Genomic DNA, 27850 nt, shown 5'->3' on the forward strand with positions numbered 1-27850 from the left:
TGACATGGCCGTATCTTCCTCCAAAACTCACGCAGTTACACCAACACCATCCCCACAAGAAGACAAAGACAAGGAGCCTATTTAGAAAAACCTCAGTTTGATGAAGATTTTCAGCAAGAGCTCCAGAGGAAAAAGCTCTGTTTCACGTGCAAAGAACCATGGGGCCCTGGTCATCGCTGCCTCAAGAAGGGAAAGATTCACTACATTGAGGTGATGCCTGATGACGATGAAGAACAAATACCTGCAGCGACTAACGAAGAAATTACCCTGCAGGAGAGAGTAAATGCCCTGATACAAAAAGGGGGTTCCATTGTTACCCTCACTACATCGACTGGAGGTGGTATCTTCAGAGTTCGCGACACACTTCACAAAAAACGAGTCCCAATCATGATTGATAGTGGCGCCACACTCAATTTCATCAATTCATCTTTGGTCACTAGTAAAGGCCCGCATGCAGTTGAGCAAGGAAGAATTGAGGTTAAAGTTGCAGGAGGAACCTTGTTACCTTGCACTCATGTGATCCCACGGCCACAAATTTCCATGGGAAACTATACCTTGGCAGATGATTTCTTTGTCATAGATTTGGTTGATATTGATATCATTTTGGGCATCTAATGGTTGGAAACTCTTGACTAGTATAGTTAAAGTTTCAAAAGGATGGACTTTTCATTCGAGATGGATGGCAAGAAGGTGTTGCTAAGAGGCATGTCAAATAAAGGATCAAGGGAAGTCACAATCAAGAAGATGGAGGCAATTTTTAAATAGGATTTGGCCCCAGACGTCGCAAGTAAAAACAAGATAGTCAACACCTCACTACATTCCTTGGATAATTGGCGGGCCCATCTATTGGCCAAGTATTCCAAGAACACTTTTGCATGTGAGTTGATGGATGGTTATGTACGCGATGAAAGATACAAGATTATTGATGACATCATTTACTTCGACAGGAAGTAGATTAGTGCCTGACTCGGAACTGAAGGAGTTGATTACGGAAGGTTTACTAGAACTGGGTTTTCATTTGCTCGAGGACAAGCAAATTTTGGGACAGGAGGACTGTAATGTCCCCATCATAAAATAAATATATTTAGTTAAACTTTTGTTACGGGCCGATTGATTTAATGTTTCTCGGACTCATTTTTATTTTTGTTTCCGTAGTTTGTGTCGCTGTTGGCTATCTTTGTACACCTTCGAAAAGTTTCCCGACGGGTATTTAAGCACGGCTTGTAGGTAGTCTGTAGGTGTGCTTTTGGATTATTTTCTCTGTATTGCGAATTCCTGTTGGAATTTTGGATTGTTCGCCATTTCGGAAGTGAAAGATCTTCCCTATTTGGCACGTGCGGTTTCGGTGGGATTCAATCCTCACCCTCTTCCGTGGTTGCATGTATTACTTGGTTCGGATTTGGTAAGTCTGAGCATCATCTTTGGCAATTATTATTCGCATCTAAGTCTCTGTTATTGTGGATTTTATCAAGTTCTATGGTGTTTTGTGTATGAACCACGATTATATTCTATGTTGGATTCAAATTTCTACCCCTTCTCCGTACTGTTCCTTCCTCACGGCTTCACCCTCCATACACCTCGCCATACCCATCATTCTGTACTAAGTCACATCATTTGCACCTCCGTATGGCCCTATTGAAGTCACCGTACGATCTATTTCAAGACATCGTACGACCTACTCTAATCCACCGTACGACCTTCCCTACATGCCGTACGACCTTCTAAATACCCATACAGTTCTCTAGCTTCCGTATAGATTGGCTAATGTTGTGTACGACCACCTCTTTTGGCACCCGGTATGGAGCACTATCTCTAACGTACGACCAACAATTATCAGCCGTACGGCTCTGTTTCACTCCTCCAATTCAATCCATACCTCCTGCACTCTTGGCCACATCCGTACGACTAATTAGAATTCTTCAACTTGCTCAGGTGAAGTCGTCGGGATCATTACACTCCTTTTAATACACAAGCTAAGACTCTTCAACTCCCCTTTGGCTTTCGTCCTATTCCCTTGTCCTTTTGCTTTCTTTATAACATTAAATTGACCTTTTAATAATTTGAGTCTACGTCTCATAGTCAATTTTAACATTATATAAATTAAGACTACAATATTTCTAATGTCCCAAAAAGGGGACATTACAAATCTCCCATCCTTAAAATTGCTTGTCTTCAAGTAATCAGTACCAGGATTCCATACGAATCTGCAGGTAGCCCTGTAGTCCAAACTGAAAACAATTCCGGCCACACTGCAAAGCAAGATGTCACTTTGCAATCTATCTCTCAACCAAATCCTTGGATCCTATCTAACTCTCTGAAAAAACTCTGCACCTGTAAACTGAACAACTCTGATCATCACTGATACCACTGAATCCAACCTCGAATTGAGAAGAATTACAACAAGGTCCCCAACAAGCTATAAATACATATGATTAACACTTGGATCCCAAACCTTGTTGTCATAACCAGCCGATATGATAAGATAGAAATGTATCAGTGAACTGTGCATAACCCAGTAGATGATGACAACCTGACCTAAATAGATGATGTAATAAACAAGTCGCTCAAAAGCTGAGTGCAACACCCTGGGCGCAACAAATATCAAATTGTCATCTTCAATCTGGAGAATCTCCGAGTACATAGGTACTATGAATAAGAATGAAGTTGAAAGAGCATTCCCTATGATCAACACATAACTCTCCTCAAAACTACACCAAAAACTATCCAAAGGTTGATGTAAATAATCCAACCAACTCCTGTATGGTGTGAAATCAGGAACCCAATGTGGACTGATCCTATGATGCACAACTATAGTCAAATCACCACTTCCATCTTGTGATCCATATTCCTTGCTAGGAATCGTACCAAGATTCCATATCCTAAGATCAGAATCATCTTCTTCATGATAATCAAAATGAGAGTCCTTGTTTATCTCAAACGAGGGATTATTGGAAATCCAATCAGCATCAACTTCAAACACGGGGTTATCAAGAAGCTGAAAGTGATCTAAAACTTTGGTACTTGATCACTTTGGGCAATGATCCAAAGCATACGTCTACTCAATGCTATCAAGTTCATCAATTACCTCTAGGAAAAATTCTTGTCTCTCTGTATCCTCCTACTTCTGAGAGTGATTCGTGATCCTAATTTGATTTTCTGCTTCTTGACGGGAAATTTGAGCATCATTCAGTGCCTCCTATGTTTCCTTAAGCTCACTATTGAGCTCCTTAATCTCATTCCTTTTCTTTATTCAATTTATCAACATGTGTTTCAGCAACCTTAAGAATGTTATCCTTGTCGGAAAGCAAATACAAATATTCTGATTTCATAGTTTCAAGGCCTGTTTTAATCACTTGCAAATCAGAAAAAAGTCATTCTTCTTCCGCTCCCTTTTGAACCTTGCTATAGAGATGCTCAACCACCTTGTGCGTGCTGTTATAACGTACCGAAGATGCCACAACCATTTCTTCATTAACCTTCAGCTGGTTTCTAAATGCATGCATTTCATTATTATGTTGATATAGCTCATCATCTTGTATTGTCATCTTGGATTGTTCCTCTAAATTTCGGTCATGGGTGTAGGTAATATATGGTTCATCACACAAAAATTCCAATCTATTATTACCTCGTGTGCAACTGTCCTCATTCACCTGTTTGTCTACACTAACCTCCAATTCACCAACATAAAAACTTGTATCCTGGGTAACATCTTCGACATGGTCACTGGAAGGCTGTAAATCAATGGTAGTTGATTGCTCTTCTTTTTCAAGAACCTCCATTAAATGGTTTTGGTCTACTGGAAATTCTTCGTACAAACATTTGTACTAGTCATTTTCAAGGAGATCCTGAACCAATTCAAAGCACCTTCTTCTTGCCATGTCCATTTTATTTTGCTGCTCTAGATGAAGCTCCAAGTAATCGCTGAAGGGTAAATCATTCTAAATTCGGGTATGAAGTTTTTTATACTCTCCGTAAATGTCGATTATTTCTGCTTTAATGATGGATTCAAAATTCTGGCCTAACTACACTTGTTGCTTCATAGCACCTTCCTTGGTTTTATCCAAACTCTATATTTTCCAAATTGTCAAGATGAATGTTCTTTCAATAAAATAGAAACCCGATGTGCTGAGATCTTCAATCAATGCTGCTTTGGCCTGACTGATTTGGCTCACAAGAATTCACATTAGTTTGTTTGCAATCCACAAGAATACATGAATGTGCAACCTCTTGATTTTTAATTTCTCAAGGTCTTCCCTAATTGTAGTTTGATACATAAGAAAGCTGTAAACAATGTTGAAGCTAGCTTGTATTCCGGAACCCGCATTTACTTGACTGTATTTTCCACTTATCATGATCTACTGATAGAAATTATTGCTGCACTTACAAGCTTCCATTGTTTTAAATACATATTTTACTTAGAGCAGTAACAAATTCTCACAGACTTATTTTAAAAAAAATGCCATTAAGTGCTTGTTTTCTAGAAATCATTCAAATCAAGTAGTCCCCAAAAGCCGTTGCCAAAAGATTTTACATCACCAAGGTCATCTCCCTGGAAAGATTAATCAGGACTTGCTGATAGATGAATTTGCAACTCTTCTAAATATTACACATAATCTAGAAGGTGAAAAGATCTTGGCTTTAAACATGAAATTTGGGTCACATTTATTATTGCATATTTATCACAAATAAATTCAATTCTTCCAATAAGTTCTATTTGTTGAATGTCCAGATATGGCTTTTCCAATACGTAGCTTACTATTTTGCTACACATCTTCATGCGTCCTTGTTTACACTAGACTGTAGATCACTTGCAACGTATTTGTTATACTGTTGATGGGTCATATTTCCGTTTTCTGCATGCTGTATACGGCTTTCATTTAGGTGTCGATACTTTCAGATGTTAACTGTTCTTGCATAAATTCTTTTTAGGTAATTTTTTAATGCTTCTGCTACTCATAGAATATAAGATGTGGACTATCTTATTATTCCTTATTCACCTGACAAATGCCTCATCTTCATCTAGTCTCTTAAAGAATATACACGATGCACACTTAGAGTTACCACTCTTTCAGTACAAAGGTTCTTTGATAACTGTTCTTCCATACACGTCAACACTCCTTGCTAGCTGATGACTCCTGACGATGCTCTCTGCACTACCGTTATTACCTTGCTTCACTTGTCACCATGACAGACGACTCCTCGGGAATGAGTTTCTGCCGCACCAACGTGGGTGAAGACCTATGGAAATTGCAAAAAACATTAAATGTAACAGTCGCAATTTGTCTTTACCTTCATAATAACAAATACATGTTCTTGTGTTATGCGATTCAGAGCTCAGCTTTGCTCAAATATATTCCTGTGATGGCAAAATCATTTCCCTTCAACTTTCATGGATGTTTTGACAAGGACAAAGAAGAACTATTCTGTTTCAGTTGATGAAATTGTGTAACACTTGCAATGGCATTGTGTCAGGGACGTTACCCTCTAGATGTCTCCTCAATGCTGCCAACCCGATAACAATTATGGTGCTGTTCAAACGTTTGTCTTAAGTGTTTGCGTGATGACTCTAGGAATTCTGCCCGAAGTGAACTGTGAGGATTCCCATTTTCAACAATAGTAGAAGTCGAAATGGAGGTCATGGGGCTCTAACCCAACACAACACTAAAAGTGACCTCTCTCGTCTTCAGCAAATGCCTCTGTGATTTATATCGAAATGCCCACATAGATATTCCAAAAGCTGAATAATTTCTTGAATGTGACAAGGCTCCCTTTAACAAGACCTTTTTTACCTAAGGTTTCATGGCAATCTAGCAGAAAATGTTTCTCAGTTGTGTAAGGCGAGTTACAAGATTCATAATCTGCCTGCCAAGAAGTTATTCATGGGGGTTCACTTCTAACTTTGTGCTATATGACATTAAAAGCTTTGAAAATATTATATTGACGATTTGAATAGTCTCCACTTCCTCACTAACTCCACAAATATTGATGCATTTTTTGAATCTTTGGCTCGACTTCATCATCGACTTAGGAATTTCTACCGACCCAAGGTAAAATATTAAGAACTGACAGGAAAGTTCCTACAATTCATGGTTTTGATTGTCTCATACTCCTGTGCTTGGTTTCAGTCGTTGAAGATCTTTCAATGCCTACACAAGATGTCTACCACCATTGCCAAAGTGTGTGTTCAGTTATTATAGATTGGCGTAGTCGACTTGCCTATGCTCCAGTATGTCCAGACTTGACATTGGTTCTATATTAATGCTGCCACTCCGTAACTTCTTGTGTAACCCGTGATCCCCAATTCGAGCCCCTTCTCTAATTAGAGGTTCTTGTCTCTTCAATATTTGCAGCAGTTACAAATAAAATTTCCAAATACTATTCGTGTCTTCCAGCTCTATCACAATTTAAAAAATTTCATGCCCAATGGTAACCTTTCCTTCTCGACAACAGGAGTTGACCTTGTTAAGAACTCTTGCCTTCTGCTATTACAATTGTTATGCTATCCCTTAAGCCACAATGATAAACAGCTCCTCACATCTATCAATTGACATAAATTATTTTTCTTCTTCCAAACTGGATAGAAACTACTCTTGAAGCTGCAATTTCTTTTAAATTTGTTTGTAGAAAACCACACAAGCTGGCAAGAAAACCAACTCTGATACTACTGAAATATCCTGAACCAGATATTTACTAGATTTCTCTTTCAACAATATAATCATAACTAAAACATTGCAGATGTATTTCAGCACAATTGAATCCAGTAGAAATCCCAATAGATATTTAACCAACTTATTCTTACATATAATATTCAAACTCAACATAGACAGATATAATACAATACAACAATAAAACCAGCAGATTCTCCACAAGAAAATAATCGTCTTTCCAAGATACTATTTAGGATTTGAACATATGAAAGTATGTCACAAACCAGTAATATAAAACCAGAAAACTCTTGTACAACTTCGTAAACACATTATTGCATTATACAACAACAATACAATAACGAGCACTAGAAAACCCAATCGTAAATACAGATTAACAGTCAGAATGGAATACTAGAATAAAAACCTGTAAGCACATATGAAACACCTGAACTTGTGTCTCTTCGGACAATGGGTTTGCATCCACTGTCTGCTGGCGCGAGGGGCTACATCCTCATACTAGCTGAAAGCTGAAGCTTTCCAAATACTCTCACAAGAGAGAATTAAAATCTGGAATAATAAATCAAGCATGTCCAACAATGAGCCTCTTTCCGCTTTTAATACACAAACTAAGACTCTTCTATTCCCCTCTGGCTTTCGTCCTATTCCCTTGACCTTTTGCCCTCTTTATAACATTAAATTGACCTTTTAATAATTTGAGTCTACATCTCATAGTCAATTTTAACATTATATAAAGTAAGACTACAATATTTCTAATGTCCCAAAAAGGGGACATTACATGAGCCTAAGGGCCTTAAAAATTTAAAGCACCGACATGATGATTATATTATCAGTAAACTGTTAGGGATCTATTTGATGACTATGATACATTGATATGTATTTTGGACCAGCTCTACACATGTTTATTGTCATAGGTTTATAGGTTCCATTGGAAAAACATGATCGAGAAAATCATTTTATCATAATTTAACATGCGATCTTTATATAACTGCAATATAATCAGAATATATGTGATCAGTAATTGCATTCAGAATATCTGCAATATGCAATATGGTCGATCAGAATTATTGAAATATATATGGGAATATGCATAACATGCGATCTGTATATAAGCGCAATACAATCAGAATATGATGAGAATATATGCGATCAGTAATTGCATTCAGAATATCTGCAATATGCAATATGGTCGATCAGAATTATTGAAATATATATGGCTGTTAAAAACAATCAAACAAGTATATGTTTGATCATATATATAGATATAGAACCAGTTGCAATTTCAAATTCAGTCAATCATATTTAGATTGATTTTCAGAATCTCATCATTAATTTTATTATTGATATTTATTTGGATCAACATATATATATATCTGTGTGTGTCAGTCCAATGAATATCAATTATAATACAGATATGTGTGTGTGTGTGTCCAATTAATATCAATTATAGTAATAATATCACAGTCAATGGATGTAGATCAAATGTATAAGTGTAATACATCATGTGATGATTTGATTGATACGACATAGTCCCCTGTAAAGATGAAACCTATTTTTGAGTTTAGAATATAGACATATACTTGCAGCAATATCATATATGATCAAATACATATTCACAGTAGCAATATAATATATATGTTGAACATGGAAAGTGAAGATATATTCAGTAAATTGAAGATAATAAAAGGATATCAATAAAGTATATGGCAGTAATAAAGGTGACTGAATTGAATGAAGGATGAATAAAGTTTGAGTCTTTATACATGCAGCAACATTCAACGTAGACATGAAATCAATTTTTTTACGTAGTTGCAATATGTATCATTGAGTATATTGCGTTAATCTGTTAAGTGAGAATGATAATAAGAAAGTGTGAAGATACAAGAGAGATGAGAATATAAGTGAAAGACATGAAAATGTGTAAGAGAAATTTCATGTGAGGAATATAGTGAGTTTTATATATACCTTTCAATAAGTGTGAAAGACATGTTATGAGACATGGAAATAATAAGTAGTATATGTTATGTATATTAACATATTAAGATATGAAGACAATATTAGATATGAGATATTAATATATATGAGATAATCAATATAATATGAGAGTAAGATCATTCAAGAGATACTATATATTGAGCAATGTATATTATATTAATTTATTATATTGAGATTATACATATACTATATTGATATTGATATATATCAAATAAGAGATTAGGTATAATATCAAATAAGAGATAAATATATATTTCGATAGAGAGAATGTTATACCAAAGTTAAAATAAGATTCTAAGTTATTAAGATTACCTCGATTTGATAATCTTGTAGAAGGAAATTATCTAAGTTATACACACAAATTTAAAAGATATACATACCCTAAATCTGATCAAAACTTCAACAAACTCAAATGTAGAGAAGGCTTATACTCAGTATAGTATAGGTACTCGAGATGGATGTCTATACCAACTATGCACTGTTCAACCTTAAGCCCTAATTCATGATGTCTTTACTACAAATGAAATATGGCATAAGAGGTTAACTTAGGACATCTTCATTATTGTGCCCTACCCTCCATAGAGAGAATTGTTAAAGGCTTACCGAAATTAAATCAAGATCATAAAGGAATATGTAAGGCGCGTGCTTTAGGTAAGAATACAAAAGAGACTTTTCATAGCAGTGAGAGTAAATTAAGTAGTATCCTTGAACTTATTCATATTGACTTATGTGGACCAATGTCACTGTCCTCCTTAGGAGGATTTTTGTGCTATGTTACATTTGTTGATGGCTATTTAAGGAAAACTTAGGGATTTACTTCTTGAAATTTAAAGAATCTAATGAGCTCCTACCAAGATTTAAAGAATTCAAAGGCTTAGTTAAAAATATGACTGGGAAATAAAAACCTTAAGGTCAGATAATGGGGAGAATATATTTTTAAGAGCTTTAAAGATTTTTGTAATACAACTAGGATTGAGAGGGAGTACACTTTTCCTTACAACCCACAACAAAATGGGGCAGCCGAAAGGAAAATAGGATCATAGTAGAATCAACTAAAGCCATGTTGCATGACAAAAACCTTCACATTTCATTTTGGGTAAGGCTCTAGCACAACTGTATACATACAAAATAATGTCCTCTCTCCTATCTGGACAATATAATCCCTAGAGAAGCATTTGCTGGAATAAAAATTGATATAAGCCACCTTGTAATATTTGGTTGTCTAGTCTATGTTCACATCCCAAAAGAGAAAAAGACCAAACTAGAACCATCAGGGAAGAAAGTAATATTTGTTGGATATGGTGAATCATCCAAAGCCTACAACATTTACATTCATGGTTAGAAACAATTTGAGCCTAGCAAAGACGTAATTTTGAGGAAGATACTACATTCAAAAGATCCAAATACATGAATGCAACAAATGATGAATCTCCACAAAATGTAGAAGAGGATCTTAGATTTGAGATTTAGAGGGAGACACTTATAGAGAATAGTGAACCTTTGAACCCCACTCCTGAACCTAGTGATGCTAGTGTCACTCCAAAAAGATCTCTCTGGGCAAGGAAAATAATTGAAGAAGCAGAAAACTTTACAACCCCAAAGGGTACCTATAGAGAAAACAAGAAACCTAGAGGCTACTTAAACTATGTTGTTTTTATGAGTGAATTAATTAAGTTTGAACCTTCTAATGTTAAAGAAGCACTGCAACATCAAGCTTGGAAAGAAACCATGTTCGAAGAATATCAATCCATTCTTAAGAATGATGTTTGGGACATCTATAATAACCCCAACTAGTTATAACTTAATTAAACATTAATTTTGTTCACAATTCAAAGGTTTGACATTTTGTCAAACACTTGGCAGGCATCCTGTTGGCTTTGATTTTTTGTTTGACAATGATTTCTTATGATGATATTGATGCATATGAAAAGGAAGTTAATATGGATTTCTGAAATGAAAGTATTTCTCTCAACACAAGGATAGATAATTAGCTCAAAAGCAATTATTCTGAAGTTTTATTAAAATCAACAGTGGCTGCAATGATGTAAATTATTACAAGAAATAAACCTGTCCAATGTATAGTTCGTAGAATGATTGCTGCAGACTTCAAATTATGCACTCTCCTTATACCAGCAGATCCAATTTTCAATGTCTGGATGTGTAGATTAAACACCAATAATGAGAGCAGGCCTTGTAAATGTAACTGCAGTTCCTTGGAAGTTCCAAATGCAGATCTAAAAGTTGAATGCAGACCCTCCAACTGTGAATGTGGACTATAGTAGAACAATCTCAAGCCTCAAACTTGTAACTCTAGCCCATAAGCAAGTCAATGTAGGTATAAGAGTTTATGGCAGTAGTCACAAATATCCAATCCGCCCCCATCAAATTTTCTTCAACACTAAATCACTTCTCAAAAGCAATTAGCAATAGAAGAGAAGCTAGGGAAAATTACTACAGCAGTAATTTGCAATTCCAATTCCTAGAATAATTTTCAGACTTCACAACTCAGTAAAATTCAAGATAATAATATATAATGACTTCCAGCAACAGTAAGAACAGTAGGAAGATAAAACAATTCCTCAAAATTAATTCAGAATACCTCAGTTGTGAATTACCTGGTACTTCTCCAATCCAGACCTGTATACTTCAGCAAGGGCACAAATCACAAACTCAGAATTGTTACAAAGACAACAAAGGCAAATAGATAGTCAAATAATCGGATGCTTTTCTCATCAAATGTCCTCATATTTATAATCTCCAAATGGCACCAGTTTCCCAAAAGAACTCAAGAAGCTTACTCTACACAAAATTAGAATATATTAAAGTGCCATTAATATAATTTATTAATTGCTTTTGGTTCTAGAAAATGACCTTTTGCACCATAATTTAAAATTCTGACATGCAAGGCTGTTGTTTCTTGTTCCTACGATTTGAAATTTTTCATCCCAGTTCCAACGAGCTATGATACTGAGGTGACCAACAAACAACACCAACAAAAATAGCAACCTCAGTGTATTTAGATGAATAATAATAATAATTCACTCGTCTTGCGAAAACAATAGAAGAAGCATTAGATTTGAAATTTGACAACACCAAAGTGTACTTGATGATGAAAGACGATGAATGAACATGATGGGGTGACTTACTATGAATAGGCCCTCCCTCCAAGATTCTTGGAGCCCAAACCAAGAAGCCTAAAATAAAAACCGAGAGCATCACCCAACTCCTCTCACTCAGCTGAGCTCATATGGATGAACATTTTGACTTACTATATATAGTAAGTCCCTCAAATGGAGCCAAAACACACCATAGGCTATTGGAAAGCCTATAACCACATAATTGAGACCCTCAAATCCTATTGCTAGCTCACGAGGGTTGCGATGGTGAACTGACCTAGCCAACTGCAGGAAGCTACTAAAAAAGGGGACATTACAACATCATACCTAGACCTAGAGGAAAATCAGTTGCTTCATCCAAATGGCTCGTCAAAATTAAGCATACAACAGATGGAAGTATAGAAAAACACAAGGCAAGATTTGTGGCTAGAGGGTTCTCACAGGAGAAAGGAATTGATTATGAAGAGACATTTTTCCTAGTTTCTCATTACACCTCAGTCAGGATAGTAATTGCTATCGCTGCACTAAAAGGGTGGAAAGTTCACCAGATAGATATAAAGACTACATTCCTCAATGCCATCATAGAAGAGGAAGTATACTTGGAACAACCAAAAGGATTTGTTGTTCATAATAGCACCTCTTATGTTTGTAAGTTAAAGAAGGCACTTTATGGTCTCAAATGGCCCCTCGAGCCTGGTATGAAGGAATAGACAACTACCTATCAAAATTAGGATTCTCCAAAATAATGCATATCCTAATCTTTATTTCAAGGTGGTAAACAATGATGTGTTAATTCTCATTCTTTATGTTAATGATTTATTAATCACAAGAGAAGATCATCTTATTGTGAAATGTAAACAAGAACTTGCTTTTGAATTTGACATGGAGGATTTGAGAACACTACACTACTTTCTTGGGTTAGAAGTATGGGAGGAAGACATGTATATTATTCTAAATCAAGGAACATATACCATTGACATTTTAAATAGATTCAGATTGATGGACTGCAAGCCTATGTCTACACCCATGGCGACAAACCTACATAAACCGAGAGAAGTAGTATCAGAATCTGAACTTGCTGATCCTACTCTTTACCGCTAGATCATTGGATCCTTGATGTATTTAGTAAACACCAGACAAGACATCTGCTATGCAACAAATGCACTCAACCAACTCGTGTGAACCAAAAAAAATACACCTAGTTGCAGCAAGACATATTATGAGATATCTGCTAGGGACTATTGGATATGGATTAAAGTATGATAATTTAGATTTAAATCTACATAGGTATTCAGACTTAGATTGGGCTGAAAATGTTGTTGATCACAAAAGTACTTCTGGATATTGTTTTAGCTTGGGATCAGCCTTGATCTCTTGGTTTAGCAGGAAGTAATCCTCAGTTGCACAAAAATCTACCGAAGCCGAGTACATTGCAGCATCCATGGGAGCTCAAGAAGCTGCATGGTTAAGAAAATTATTGGTGGGATTGTTTGGACCATCAATGAATCCCACAATCATACACTGTGATAATCAAAGTTGTATAAGGCTTTTCCTGAACCCAGTATTCCATGATAGATCCAAGCACATTGAGATTCCTACCATTATATTAGAGATATCGTGGAGAGAAATGTAATACAGCTGAGATACTTTAGCATTGATGAGAAAACTGCAGACCTACTAACCAAGCCTCTCTCAAAGATAAAAGTGGATCACTTTAGAGGTAAACTTGGTATGGTAAAATTGTAAATTCATTTGAGGTTCAGTCTTAATAAAATCTGATGTCAAATATTTTTTATATTTATAAACTCTTCTCATGTCTGTTATTACATGATCTTGTATAAACAATATGAAAAGTCATGATCTTTCTTTAATGTTTATTTGTGGTTAATATTATAAAGTGATGACTTTAACAATAATTTAACCTACTATCTTGATGGATACCATATGGTGGATATCTATGCATATATCATCATAGTTTGTATCTCTTACTTAATACTAAGTAGTATGAAACTACTATACATTGTATTAATGAGATATGTCATGGTGAATGCTATGAGATATAGCATTCGTGGATATGCCATGAATAGATATTTTCTTTGGTTGGAATTATGAGACTTGATGCTAGTAAACATACCGAAAAAGATATGAGTATGGTAATTATCATATGGTTGATAATCAGAGTCATACTATACTCTGGATGATACCATGAGGTAACATCTTTCATAATAACTGTCATGCTGATTGTCTTGTATATAGTGTTGATGGTAAAATTTATCCTCCCTAGCTAATAAGAGGTAGTGTTATTGATTTATAGCTTCGATCAAATAAATACGATCGATATAATCAAATCATTACATAATGTATTACACATATACATCTAATTTACATCCATTCAATGTGATATAATTGATATTCATTGGACACACACACATATTGAGACATTTATAATATATATGTGTGTGTGTCATAAATATATATATATGTCTGTTGATCCAAATAAATATCAATAATGAAGTTAATGATGAGATTCTAAAGATCGGTCTAAATATGATCGACTAAATTTGAAATTGAAACTGATTATATATCTATATATATGACCAAACATATATATGTTTGATCATATAGAACTGCCATATAAATTTCAATAATTCTGATCGACCATATTGTAGATCACCGATATTCTGAATGCAATTACTGTTCGCATATATTTTAATCATATTCTGATCGTATTGCTTTTAGATACAGATTACATTTCATTCATATTCTAAACTGCATCTCAATATCATTATCGGCATCTTAGCTGATTAGTGTGATTCATTAGAGACTGTTAGGAAACAGCACTATGAAAGAAAGAACATGTCTCAACATAGAGACATGTCTCTATGTTGGGACATGTCTCAACCTAGAGTCATGTCTCTACGTTGAGACATAGAGGATGATATATGTATTGTTATTGTGTTCTTGGAAAGCTTATACAATTCATATTGAGTATCAATACAGGATACACAATAACAATATCAATATCAATATATATATATATATATATATATATATATATATATATATATATATAAAATTTCAGATCTGCATAATAAATTCTTGTATATCCCTGCAAGAAAGAAAGAATTACAATCAGATCAAAAGAGACTATATCAGTGGTAGTTCACATATATTACGTTGAAAAATTAAAATTTCTCCATCTACAATCTGATCTATACATTTTAACATTTATAATATTGAATTTATTAATGTTACCATGTTTTATTCTTTTTCTTTTTGGAAATGCAAAAAATATTGAGTATTGTACCAACCACTTTGGAAAGTAATATATAGCTGTAATAGTAAATGTATGTTGATTAGAGGAAGGTGGAGCTATGATATACAATCCCTATATTGAATATGGCCAACGAGATGCTTCAGAACAAAGTTCCTGTACAGAAGCTCGGATGAGATTACTTATTGTTGGATTGAGTGCATTTCTTGACAAAAGAGATGGAATCTTGTTCTATCGTCTTCCTATAGTGTCTCAATTTTAGTTGTTTTTTAATTAAGGATCTTCTACCAAAATGTACACATCCAGAGTTTGAGTGAGCTTCTTGGAGTGTAAAGGGTACTTCAAACTTAGACTAGAGAAAAATACCATCATAAAATCTTTGATAAAGAATATTAGAAAGAATGATGTAATATTGCAGTCTTTTTGATATGAATGAGAGCATTTCTGGTAACATTATTCAGAAGAGTTTCATTTTTTAGATAGTTGTACATGTGAGAATACCTTTCACCAGAGACTATATTTGGGCAAATTAGACTCCTAGGATCTGAGCTTTTGACAATAGCAGCATAAGAGGACAAGTGGATTACAAACTGATATTGATTTGCTATATTGTCAAAGAGCACAGGGGAAGCAACACTTGACATTGCATCTGTATGATGTTTATTTTTTTTCCCTCAGGAAGTCAATAGTGAATGACAAATTGTTGAATAAAGATAAGGCTAAATCATGACATTTAGATACTTAATATTGTATAGCTTGGTAAGTTCATGTGATTTGATCTACTTAATTGAGAATCACCACAGATTTGGAAGTATTTTATGTTTAGTGATAATATGGCATAGAAGGCAGCACTTGGGGCTTCATACAAAACGATGCTATTTGCATAAAGAGATTTTAAAAGAAAATATGAAAAGGTTGGTTTACAAAGGCTGAATATATAACAACTCCTACTGTAGAACTATACACAGAGGTCTTGGAGATCTTTATTTGTTTTCAGTAGCTTAGTTTAGCTTTGCCTTGACTTAGTTGCATAATAAGCCAAAGTATATAAAGTAAAATTGTACATAAAACAATATGTTTGCATCGTGTATGTGTACCTATATGTGTAATTTATATATGTCTAGACTTAGTTGCATAATATGTATATGTATATAAACTAACTTATAATATTGTAAATTTGTACCTAGAGAGATATGTTTGTATCATGTATGCACATCTATTTGTGTGCCATTTTTCAGTCTCAGATTTGTAATTCTGTTATTTAAGTTGCATATGATTATAATGCTAATATTATCTTTCCAAACTGGATAATTCCACATTTACACAGTATTCTCTGTCTGGCGTACATCTTATACATGCCCCTTTGTGTACCATTTATCAGTATCAGATTTCTGTTCTGTTACGTCAACTATAGGATGACAACACTATCTTTCCATGCTGAATAATGCCAGATTTACATTGTGTTCTCCAACGTCCTATCTTTTCTTTTTTCGTCTTGCTTGTTTAAGAGCATGCTTTCAGTACCATGTGTTATGCAATCTTGAATGTATGTCTGCAAGTGGTTCTGTTATAAACATTGTTACCAGATCTGATCCAGTAAGTTTTTTATGAACCCGTCGGATTTATCTGATTCAATCTGGATTTCTCATTTGCTATAGAGATCTTAACAATTTTTATTTGAAAATTCTGAATTTCTAATTTTCTTTTACCTCTCAAGGAATCAGACTTTTAAAACCTGGTAAGTATGGTTATATAGTTAAGCTTCCTACAAGCTTCTTCTTTGACATGTTGGCTCTCCAAAACCTAAGCAACAAATACACAGCAATTCTGTGGAGGAGCATGGTGTATTGAGTGACTTAATGGTTTATATTTCAGTGAATGGGGGTACTTGCTTAATGCTCTTCTGTATGTGTTAAACATTTCATACCCTGACCCTGTGTTAATGACAATGTATGATTTATTGTTTTGGAGGGCTTTTGGATTCCTTTATATTTTAGCACAATTGTGGTTATGATCTATGGGATGCTGGTTTAGAATAGATCCAATATTTTCAGGTGAATCTGCAAATGTCTAAAGTTTAAGCAAGAATGGACACATGCAAAATATTCTAATGCATTTTAATATACATCAATTCAGGTGCTAGAACCAAGCCTTGCAAAGGGAAATAAAGTGATGGTCTTCTGTAATACATTGGGCTCCAGTCGTGCAGTGGATCATTTTTTGAATGAGAATCAAGTTCTGACAGTGAATTATCATGGTGAAGTGCCTGCAGAAAAGCGGTAAGGATATTTTACTTTGGTTTTTTGAGCATGTTTGGGCCAGGGATATAACGAGGGTTTCATGCTATCATGACATGTTCTTAGATCCTATATCAATACATAAGATTATTGCATTTCATACAAAGTTGAAAATGTACCTAGAGCTAATTATGGAACAGTGACCTGTGTTAGCTCTCTGATTTAAGGAAATGGCTTATCTGAATGATGATCTCAATGAGTAATGTGAAGGTTAAATTTTAGATTGATATGCTTTCTGTATTTAACCATTTGACATGCATCGATATGCAGTAGTTTAACAGTTAAACTTTTTTCCCACATGGTAATGAAATATATTGAAATAAAATATGATAAATACTTCACAATTAATTTTTTTTACAATTTCTGCCTACAAAATAGCTAGGTCATATGACTAATATGTGAGGTCTTCGGCTTGAAGAGAGAGGGAAACCAAATATGCTAAAGGGGACTTTTTGTATGATTTGAAATGGAGTTCCTTAATAAAGAATGGTAGAAAGCTAAAAATGAAGAAGTTGTGCTCTTGATGGAATGAGAACCCTTGGTTGAATAGGAATTAGTGCAATGTCATCCATGCTTGGTCGGTTACATAAGAGAGAGGCAAGTATGAATAATAAGCATTGTTGAAATTGGATGCCTTGTGTAGAATCTAGAGGTTAGACACAAAACAAATTTTTTGTCAATCATTGGTTGGATGCCATTTTGTTCTTAATTTAGATGCTGTAAGATCAGAGTTTAAAAAATAAATGTTAATCATGCAAATTGGAGCTCATTAGTGCTTCTGAAAGGCCCAAAACCCTAGAATTATTGTAAATTTGTCAAATTTGAACGAGGCATCTATGACCCAAGTTTTTGGCCCACGCATGCCATCCATGTCTGTACAACTTGTACAAGCATGACAAAAGTTAAACATTTTTTTTTTGATGTTGAAAGAGAGCCAGAAAAAAATTGAAATAGCTAGTATTCTATCCTCTTTTGAACAAGGAAATCTCAAATGCTAAACAACATGCAACTGTGTGATCAAGTAAGGCAATCCCAAGGTTTACCCTGCGAACTAGTGACTTTGTATTCGATATAACTTTGCGAGTTGATCTGATCTCGCTTGTTACACACAAAGGAACTTAAGCTATTCTTCCTAGATTAAATCAATTGTTTTCCCTCAATGTAGCTAGAACTTGAACTAAGCTGACACAAACTTCAAATAAAAGACAAAAAGGGTAAGGTTTTAGGGAATCTAAGCTAACTCAATCTAATCTCTAAGGGCAATGATAATAATGGATAATGCTTGGGTTAGAATTGCTTAAACCTAGCTTTGTTTTGCCATGAGAAAATAGCTATACAAAACTTGATGCAATCTCAAAAGGGAACAGAGAATTTTCATAATATAACATTCATCCAAATACTCAATACTAGGCATCCAAATGAACATCCACTACCAGACTAGTGCTAAATGAGGTTTAGATTAACCATACACTGTAATTTGCAATCAACAAACTACAAATGGTATGAGCCAAGGAGTTCATCACATATCCCCACGTTCCTCCATTAAAATCAGTGAATTTTAACTTGAATTTGTGAAGTAGAACCATGCAAAATAATGAAACAATACACAAAGATCCACCATATCTTTAAAGAAAATTATATATTAACTTTGTTAATGATTGTAGCTTCGATCGGATGATTCCAATTGATGAAATCAAAGGTTTGAATGGCCTATTGGCCTTAAGCATTTGATATATATCTTTCTCTATTATTATCATGGAGCATTATTATTATTGATAATAAATTATTAAGTTTGTGTGTGTATATATATTTGTATCTTATATATATGAGATATATTATTACACATACATATATGTTATCTATATACATATTATATATGAGATATATTATACATATACATATTTTATAAATAAATTATTATCATCAAGATAATATTGAGCAAATATTATTTGTGATAACTAACATCTGTTAGGAAGAGACATGTCTCTACGGGAGACAAGCCTCTTCATATCATATACATATTCATTGTAAGAGTAACTTGAAACAAGAAATTAAAAACTATTATAAGTTACAGCAGTGAATTAAAATATACATATAATGAGATTCTTAACATGGTCTCAGAGCAGGATCCTTTCCTCTTTTTGTGATGAGGAAAGAATATAGAAAGTGAGTATAAGAAGACTACAGTTGTCTGAGATTAGGCACTCCAAACTGATTTGATATGCGTATGATTTGGCATTGCTGTCAGTCATTACTCTTTCCAGTTGGATTGCCGCATTGAATTATCTACAAAGATGTATCTATTATCTAGTTTGAATGAATAGAAGATTTTGGCCAGGATAATATTATATAGTAGCATTGTTTACAAAGCAAGGACTTCATCAGTGATATTTGTAAAAGAACTGATTATCTTTAAAGCTATGTACCCCCAAGTTTCTGGGATGGGGATGACGGGGGAAAATGGGACGGGTTTCTAAGACGGCAAATTTTTTTGGCAGTTTTTTGGGTGGGGGGGGGTGTAACAGCAAATGGGGTGTAATGTCCCTTGCTAGAATAGCTTAGAAATCTGGAATAGCTAATTTAAACTCTCCGTCTTTACTACTTACAATGTTAATGTGGTTGATAGATTGTGGGCAACAGTAATATTTCTGCTATGTATATGTAGATTATTTGTAGAACAGTTGTCCTTACACTATGATTAACCCTATAGTCACCGCTTCCTCTAACTGACTGTTGGATATAAGCAAATTGATTAGATCTTGTATCAGCGCGTGGTGCAATAAGATCTCTGTTAAATCTAATAAGACTGACATGAAAATAATTTAATTCTCATTTGACTTTCTCTAGTTTGAACTAATCCAATAGTGGGAAAATGATAAAGTTCTCAAATGTTGATGATCAAGCTCGCTTCCTTTCTTCCTAATCTAATGAGTTCTAAATATCTTCAATTATTAATTTGTGTTGTATCTGATGGACTGTAATGTCCCTTGGTTTCCTGGTTGTGCTGTACATATTCCTGGCTAAGGATATCCCTGCCTTCACAATTTTGTTCTTGAATGTTTTAATGAAGCTCTTCTAGAGCCTGCAATCCCAATAATTAGGCTTCTGTACCCCCATTGTGTTCTGGATTATGACTCAGATGCAATTATTTCCTTCTATTATAGAATCATGTATCTTTCTAGTCTTTCAATATTTATCCTAAACCTTTGTATTTTGATTATGTTCTATTAATGAGTTATAATGCTAGAGGGCGGTTTAGTTTATTTAAATTGGTGTCCTATTTGACACAAAGAAGAGTCAAGATGGTAGATTTATAATAATCTTCAATGGCTCTATAAAGTTGATAAGGATTATCAACAGAAACAATCCCTCCAGTGTTTTAGTTAAGGATGGCGAAATGACTGATACATGCTCAGTGGCAAATGATGGTTTAGAGCTTTTGTCCAACTATGATCAATACTTTATTTAGAGACTATCGAACGAAAATAAATAATACTTTATTTAGAGAGTTTATTTAAATTGGTGTCTTATTTCACACAAAGAAGAGTCAAGATGGTAAATTTATAATAATCTTCAATGGCTCTATAAAGTCGATAAGGATTATCAACGAAAACAACCCCTCCAGTGTTTTAGTTAAGGATGGCGAAATGATTGATACATGCTCAGTGGCGAATGATGATTTAGAGCTTTCGTCCAACTTTATTTCTCTATTCTCTTGCACTCCTCATCTTGATGATGGATCACTGTGTGTGATCCAAAACGTTGATTCTAAATTTTTTTTGACACAATCAAGTTCTAGAAAATCTTTGATGTATGATCAATACGTTCAGTCCTATCTTAAGATGCTAAAGTTGTTGACTTGTCTTTGATGTCTATGACCCCATGTATGCAGGATAGTGGTAGGTCTAGTGACATCTATGGTGTCTTTGATAGGAGTCTAGGTACCATCTTATTAACTAGTTTCTTTGTTATCACCTTTCTACCAAAAGATTTATTTTTCGTTCGATAGTCTATAATCGATTATTATGATTGTCATCTTTGTTACAGTCACCTACTTGTTCGTGTTCTTAATCGTTGAGTTGGAGATGTACTCAGGTAGTATATTCTTTTCTTCTAACCTTTGTGAGAGCTAATGTTATCTTCTACCTTTGTTAACTGTGCTACACCCGTCACGTATTCGATTTCTGGTACCATGCTCGTCGACTATGTCAACACATATGCAACATAAGATGTACTTCTTGTGCCCGTGGTGTTCCAGATGCCTTGTCTAACGTGTCCCCACTTATGCACTTGTGTCTTGGCAGTATCCTGAAACTTTGTATATATAGTTGCACTTCATATTGTGTTAGGTGGATATATCTCCCCGTCTAGATTGATGTCACCTGTGTGATTAATAGATTTTGATTCATATACTTCCTTGTTTGTTTGTAGAACCATGTCCTTCCGATGCCTCTCCTTTCATTCAAGGACTCTCTATTAATACCTTAATAATGTGATGAACATGCCTCTTAGTTTGCTTGTGACTTTTCATTTGTATTATTTTATATTTAATAATTGTTATTTATAATATGGATTAGAGTTCATAATTATTTCATTTATTCTATTCATTTAGTAATTATTTAAATATTTATTTTTCATATATAAGTTTAATTATTGAATTTAAATTTATTAATTCTTTATCCATTTTATATATCTTTCTATTATTATTTAAGTACCAATATTCATAGAGAATAGTATTTATTACTTTTGTATAGAATAACAATAAATATTTATTATTATTATTTGTTCATTTATTTATTTACTATTATCTTTAATATTATTCGATCTTAGGACTAGGGTCATTACAGGGGGGTGGCTATATATATAGGGAAATCTTAAAATATACACTGAAATTTGCAAATAAATATGTCATTCATACGAAACTAAGCACAAAGGATGTCATTTAAACATTATAGAACCCTAACATACACAATTTGAATGCCATCTAGGAAATAATAACCGATTTCAGTACTTGATTGTCAATATACATATCAATATGTGAACAAAAATATTTAAATAAAACTATTTAAATATAAGTTTAGCAGTGAACAATATCATTAAAATCTAGAAATCTAAATATGCCCAAAGGCTAGAGGGCTGCCATAAAGTTTCATCATCATGTTTAAGTTCAACATAGAAAACAAAATATAGAAAAATGAAGTAGATTGCCGCTCAAGCTCTTGGAACCAAAAAAATCACCTCCTTTTCTTGCAAAATGAAAACCCCGACCAGCTGCAGCACACTCCAACTTCATAGGCAAAACCAAACAAATGACAAAACAACCACAATGTGGTCTTTTTTGACCTTTTAGGGCATTTGGAGGGGCAAAGCCCACTGGATAACAAAGTAGGGACAAACAAAATGAAGTTTTTTGTTTTAATTTTTTTTAAGCTTCATAAAAAATGGGGACGACCAACCATCCCCAGTACTGTCAGGGGACTTTTGGACATCCCCTTTCCATACCGGGGACGACCAGCCATCCCCTTTTTTTCTCCTAGAAGTCCCCAAGTATTGGTGACGTCCCCTGTATTTTTTGCCTAATTGGGGATGGTGGGGGGACATCCCATACCCGTCCCCCTGTCTCGGGGACATCTCTATCTCGGAAACCTTGGCTTTTCGGGCGGGGAAGTGTCCCCGGGGTATGTAGCTTTAAAGAAAGAAGTAGTGATAAATATCATATCAATGAAATTGAACAGCAATAAAAGATTTCTTCAAGTGCAAGCATAGAATGTGGTGATCGGTGACTCTAAGAAGTGCTACTATACTAATACAAAAACAATGAATATTGCTGGCTGATGATCAAATAATTTAAAAACATAATGCAATTTATTTTAATGAAAAGTAGTATTAGCGTGAAAATGAGTCAAACATTACTTGGGAAAATATAAGACGATGATAAATGATGATAAGGCAGCAAATTAGATCTATTTGTAACACAGTTTGTATTTTTTGAGATTGTTGCCATATGATGCCCCAATAATTTCTGAATATGCTTTACATATTATTTATGACAATGGAGTGGAAGCAGTAATTTTGGCCAATGTTTGATTATTTGGCCAAAACTTATATCATAGTTGTTAGTGTGACCGGTTTCTTTATGGGTAGCCTTGAATAAAGTCAATATTTAAAATGTTGGAAGATGACGATTTTATTTATATTTGTTATTGTCATATGGTTTGCAGGCCTCTAATATATGGAATGGGATTGATGTATAACCTAATCATAGCCTTGAATAAAGTCAATATTTAAAATGTTGGAAGATGGCGATTTTATTTATATTTGTGATTGTCATATGGTTTGCGGGACTCTATTATATGGAATGGGATTGACGTATAACCTAATCAAAAGAAGTGATTGTTTCTATGTAATGCACCCTCTAATAACAAAATTGATTAATGAATAAAAGAATATAAAATAGAATAACTAGCTATTTTCCAATAATAGGTGGATAGTTGATTGAGAAATATTAATATAATAATAATAAATCAATATAAACATATGTTATTAGTAAATATAATACCAATAAATACTAATCTATATCCATAATCCAGATAAAAATAATCTAAGCTGAAATTTAAGTAAAGTCAGCTGATGGCATAGTAAGCATGCCATGTTGACATTGACTGATCATAGGTCATACCGCCTACTCAGATAGACACAACTTTTGTCGGGAGCAAGTATAAATGTTTGGGTTCGAGGATATAGTAACCATCATGGGAGATACAAAGTGGAGAAAGGGATTTAAAAACTTAGGGAGATAATAACTCACGGTAATATAAGGGATCCAGTGGCAGCAATGATACATTAAAGGTAAATAGGAAAGGCCAAAGCATTATTGGGTTACAGGGAAATTATAAAGGAGAACAATTGAAAAACGAGAATACAAAGGCTTGTCATGTTAAAGGGAGAGAAACAAATAAAATTACATTAATATAAACTATAAAGGGCTTTTCATCATTTGAATTAGTTGACTTTTGAATGAGGATAAAAAATAATTATTTCCTAAGACAACTTCCTAAGACATAAGAGGTGGGAAAATTGTATTAATAATAAACAAAGGCACATGTGGAAACTTGTATGGAAGAAAAGCCTAAAAAAAATAGCATTTGGGAAAATTAATTTAGGTGTCTAGGTGGATATTCTTATTTTAAGTTTATGAAGATATAAATCAGCCACATGTGGAAAGGTTAAAGAGATAAAATAGAGATTTTTGGGAATAAATAAGGTAAAACTAAGGTATGGACATATTTTAATTTCTATACATGAATTTTGTTATTTTATTCTTATATTAAATAATGTATTATATTATTTCATATAAAGGTAAGGATTGTGTTATTATTATTATTATTAAATATATAAATGGAGAATTATGTTATGTTAAATTATGATATATAAATCATATATACACTTAAAAGATTTATTATTAGATTAATAACATTGATTTCTAATATTTACCATTATACTATTTAGTCCTAATATGATTTATAATTTATATTGAGGAATGGAGTCTTAGTATTAAATCATATAATTTAAGTATGGAAAAGTTCATTTCTTACTCCGTATTAATGTATTTTTGGATAGGGAGTTTGTGGAAGGGAAAGGCGGAGTAATTTCAGGCATATTGAAGATTATCCCAATATTAGGGTTAGGTCTTGAGGGACATTGCCTGTAGTCTGTTTCATGTGACCTTTGCACAATAAATCTACCATCTAAAAATTACCTTAGTGTTAGAGAAAGTAATGACATTTTCACATAAGGAATTAAATTGAATAAATAAATTCAAATGATAATAATTCAAATTTGATAATATGTTTAATGATCCCATAACACAAATAACTTTAATTGGAAATAATTATGACCTTGAAAAACGGATCAGTGCATTCTACTAAGGCGATGGTTTTAGAGTGTTGTTATTGGATGCAACACTGGAGATGCTCTATTACAAACCTATGAGATCTCCTTTGTGAACACTGAATCATTATTGCTATACAGATGGGTTTGGAATTTGCTCATATCTATCTAAAGTGCATGCTTTTTGTTAGTATCTAGAACTAATTGATGGTAGTCTTCAGCATTGTTGGCACACTCGCGGTTTAATCTGAGATTAGTAAGAAATCCCCAAGTTTTTGGTGAAATGAATTGGCGATTTCAAAACTTGGCTGCACCCAAAAAATCGCAGATTACTCGCTGATTTTTCAGCGAGTTAAAACTCGTGATTTTTTGATTAAAACTTGTGCGTGCGATTTTCTGAGTTATTATTCTACTAGGTTGATGTGTAGTTAGTTGTTTTCCATTTTATGGTGTAAGCTGCCTATATTGTAGATGGACTCCATGGAAGCAAAAATTAACACTGCCAAGAAATGTTTCTACTTTTATCTGCAATCATAATCTGTTGATAGTTAACCCACATGCAAATAACTTCATCAATTGAAAGAAGTTGGACATCTTGGATGTTTTGTTTTGAAGGGAGTTATGATCAAACTATTGCAAATTTGTGCCTTGTTTGTTTTTGCTGTTGTCATTTCGTTGTGATTAAAACATACAATTTCTTAAGCGGGACTTCAGAAAGTCAAAAGATAATTATAGAAACAGTGAAGGTTGAATCATCAAGCTTTTGTAGCATTTAGCCTCATCCCCATGGTGCCGTTGAAACATAAGCTATTTAGTATTTACTTCTGGTTTGACAGGAACTATTTACTATTTTGCTTCCCGCCATCAGCATTCCTCATGAGAATGCGATTTTGTACCCACTATACATTTATATATATCTAAACTCTTCTTTTTTCCTTTGTGTTCTTTTTAATTAACTCATTAAATGCATCTTCTCATTGAAATTTGCAAAAACAATTTATTTTTAAATAAATTTTAGTGGTTTTTTAAGGTTCTCGAGTTTTCTCTCATGTATTTTTAAAATAGGAGTGCATGCAACAATATTAACGTGGACAATCATTGATGAGATAAATATCGCTAGTGAGCTTGTAAAGGGTCTTCTTGATGATTGCTATAGCCTTGTGATGGTGTGAAGGGCTAAGAATGTTTGAGGTTGATTTGGTCAAACATATTATAAAAAAGTTGATTACCACTATTTCCTATCTTGGTTTGGCACCTAATGGGTCATATCTATTTGCACGTGCCTTATCTCTCCCACTACAAGATATAAGATGCCCTAGATATTCAATTCATAACCACATAGTTGTGGAGCCTATTAGTGGGGTGTTATAGGGTGATCTGTTATACTGTTCAAAATTGCATACTCAATCTCTGACTAATTGTAATGAGGTTGTGAATGTTGTTGGATTGCTATGTGCCTGTATGAAAGATTTGTTGCTGATAAGGTATTGAAGTATAGAATCCATATCAGATGTGTATTCTTCGTCATAAAAACTAAATTTGGAGCAACCTGCTAATGTTGAGAACTTGATATTGTTGAGTTTCACTTCCCATTGTTGAAGATATTTCGCAAATCGACTATTGGGAAACAATGGACATTGTGAATGATTCTGAATATTGATACTCTACTGGGCATTATTCGTTTGTTGAGTGATGAACAATGGATGTTGATATTGGCAGAGTTATAGCTTCATTGAGCTCCTGTATCATAGGCAGCTATCAGAAGTTCAGTGTGTCAGATATCAGGTTGAAACTACTTAAGGGTTGGAAGTCATTTTGACTTGGAACTTAGAACAATTTGCATGCATGCAATGCTAAAGGATTTTAAATTGCAAAGGCACACACTATCTTACAGTGCTTGAGTGAAGCTTTGTGTTGTTGAAGACGAACAACAGAATACATTCATGACCCCATAATTAGCACTAGTGTCAATCATATAAACAAGGAAAAGTCAGAAATGGTAGCCAGCTTTATAAAAGCAAGTTACAATATTTTTTCTTTTTTGTTAAACACATGGAGGGTGTCCATTCAATAAAAGTCGCAATAATTGGAGAATAATGTACTGTTGAGGAATGGTTGTAACTTCACAACCAAAATCTTAATATATAAATTCTAATCTCTTTATTCTATTTAAATTGTGTAGAAGACAATACGAAACAAAAGTGTGAGGTTGTGATTATATCGCAATTTTAAATTTTGGGCATTATTTCGATTGCTGGCAATAAAATATTTTACATTTCTTGGACACCACATGAACATCTCACAAGGGAATTGCATTAATTATGTCCAACTCAGTTTTGTAGAATTGTGGTCTTGACACAATTAAGGATAACCATTCAATTTTCTTCTCTAGTTGGGCTAAAGACAAACTTCTTTTATTACTTTTGGAAGCCACTATCAACTAATTGGAATTGGAGGTTGAGTTTCATGAACAAAATCTTTAGTGTCAACAGGTAACTTATTGGCACAAGATACTCAGAATAGGGCATTAAATAAACTTTTCTCACGATGAGAGGGTCTTCATCCTAAACTTGTATGGCAGTGAGATCTATGCTCAAGATTTTGAAGCAAGGC

At 33.9% G+C, this 27850-nt stretch overlaps 1 protein-coding gene across 1 annotated transcript in view; it reads left to right on the plus strand.

Annotated features, from left to right (window-relative positions):
• RH39 overlaps positions 1–27850 on the plus strand; it is a 138591-nt gene that overhangs the window by 90199 nt on the left and 20542 nt on the right. The window contains exon 6 of the mRNA XM_089798056.1: positions 17187–17329. Within this exon, the coding sequence (XP_089654182.1) occupies positions 17187–17329 (143 nt within the window). The remainder of the gene's footprint in view (positions 1–17186; positions 17330–27850) is intronic.

Source organism: Cupressus sempervirens, chromosome 8 (genome assembly GCF_028749045.1).
Source record: "Cupressus sempervirens isolate cs-2001-9-10 chromosome 8, ASM2874904v1, whole genome shotgun sequence".
Classification (NCBI taxonomy): Eukaryota; Viridiplantae; Streptophyta; class Pinopsida; order Cupressales; family Cupressaceae; genus Cupressus; species Cupressus sempervirens.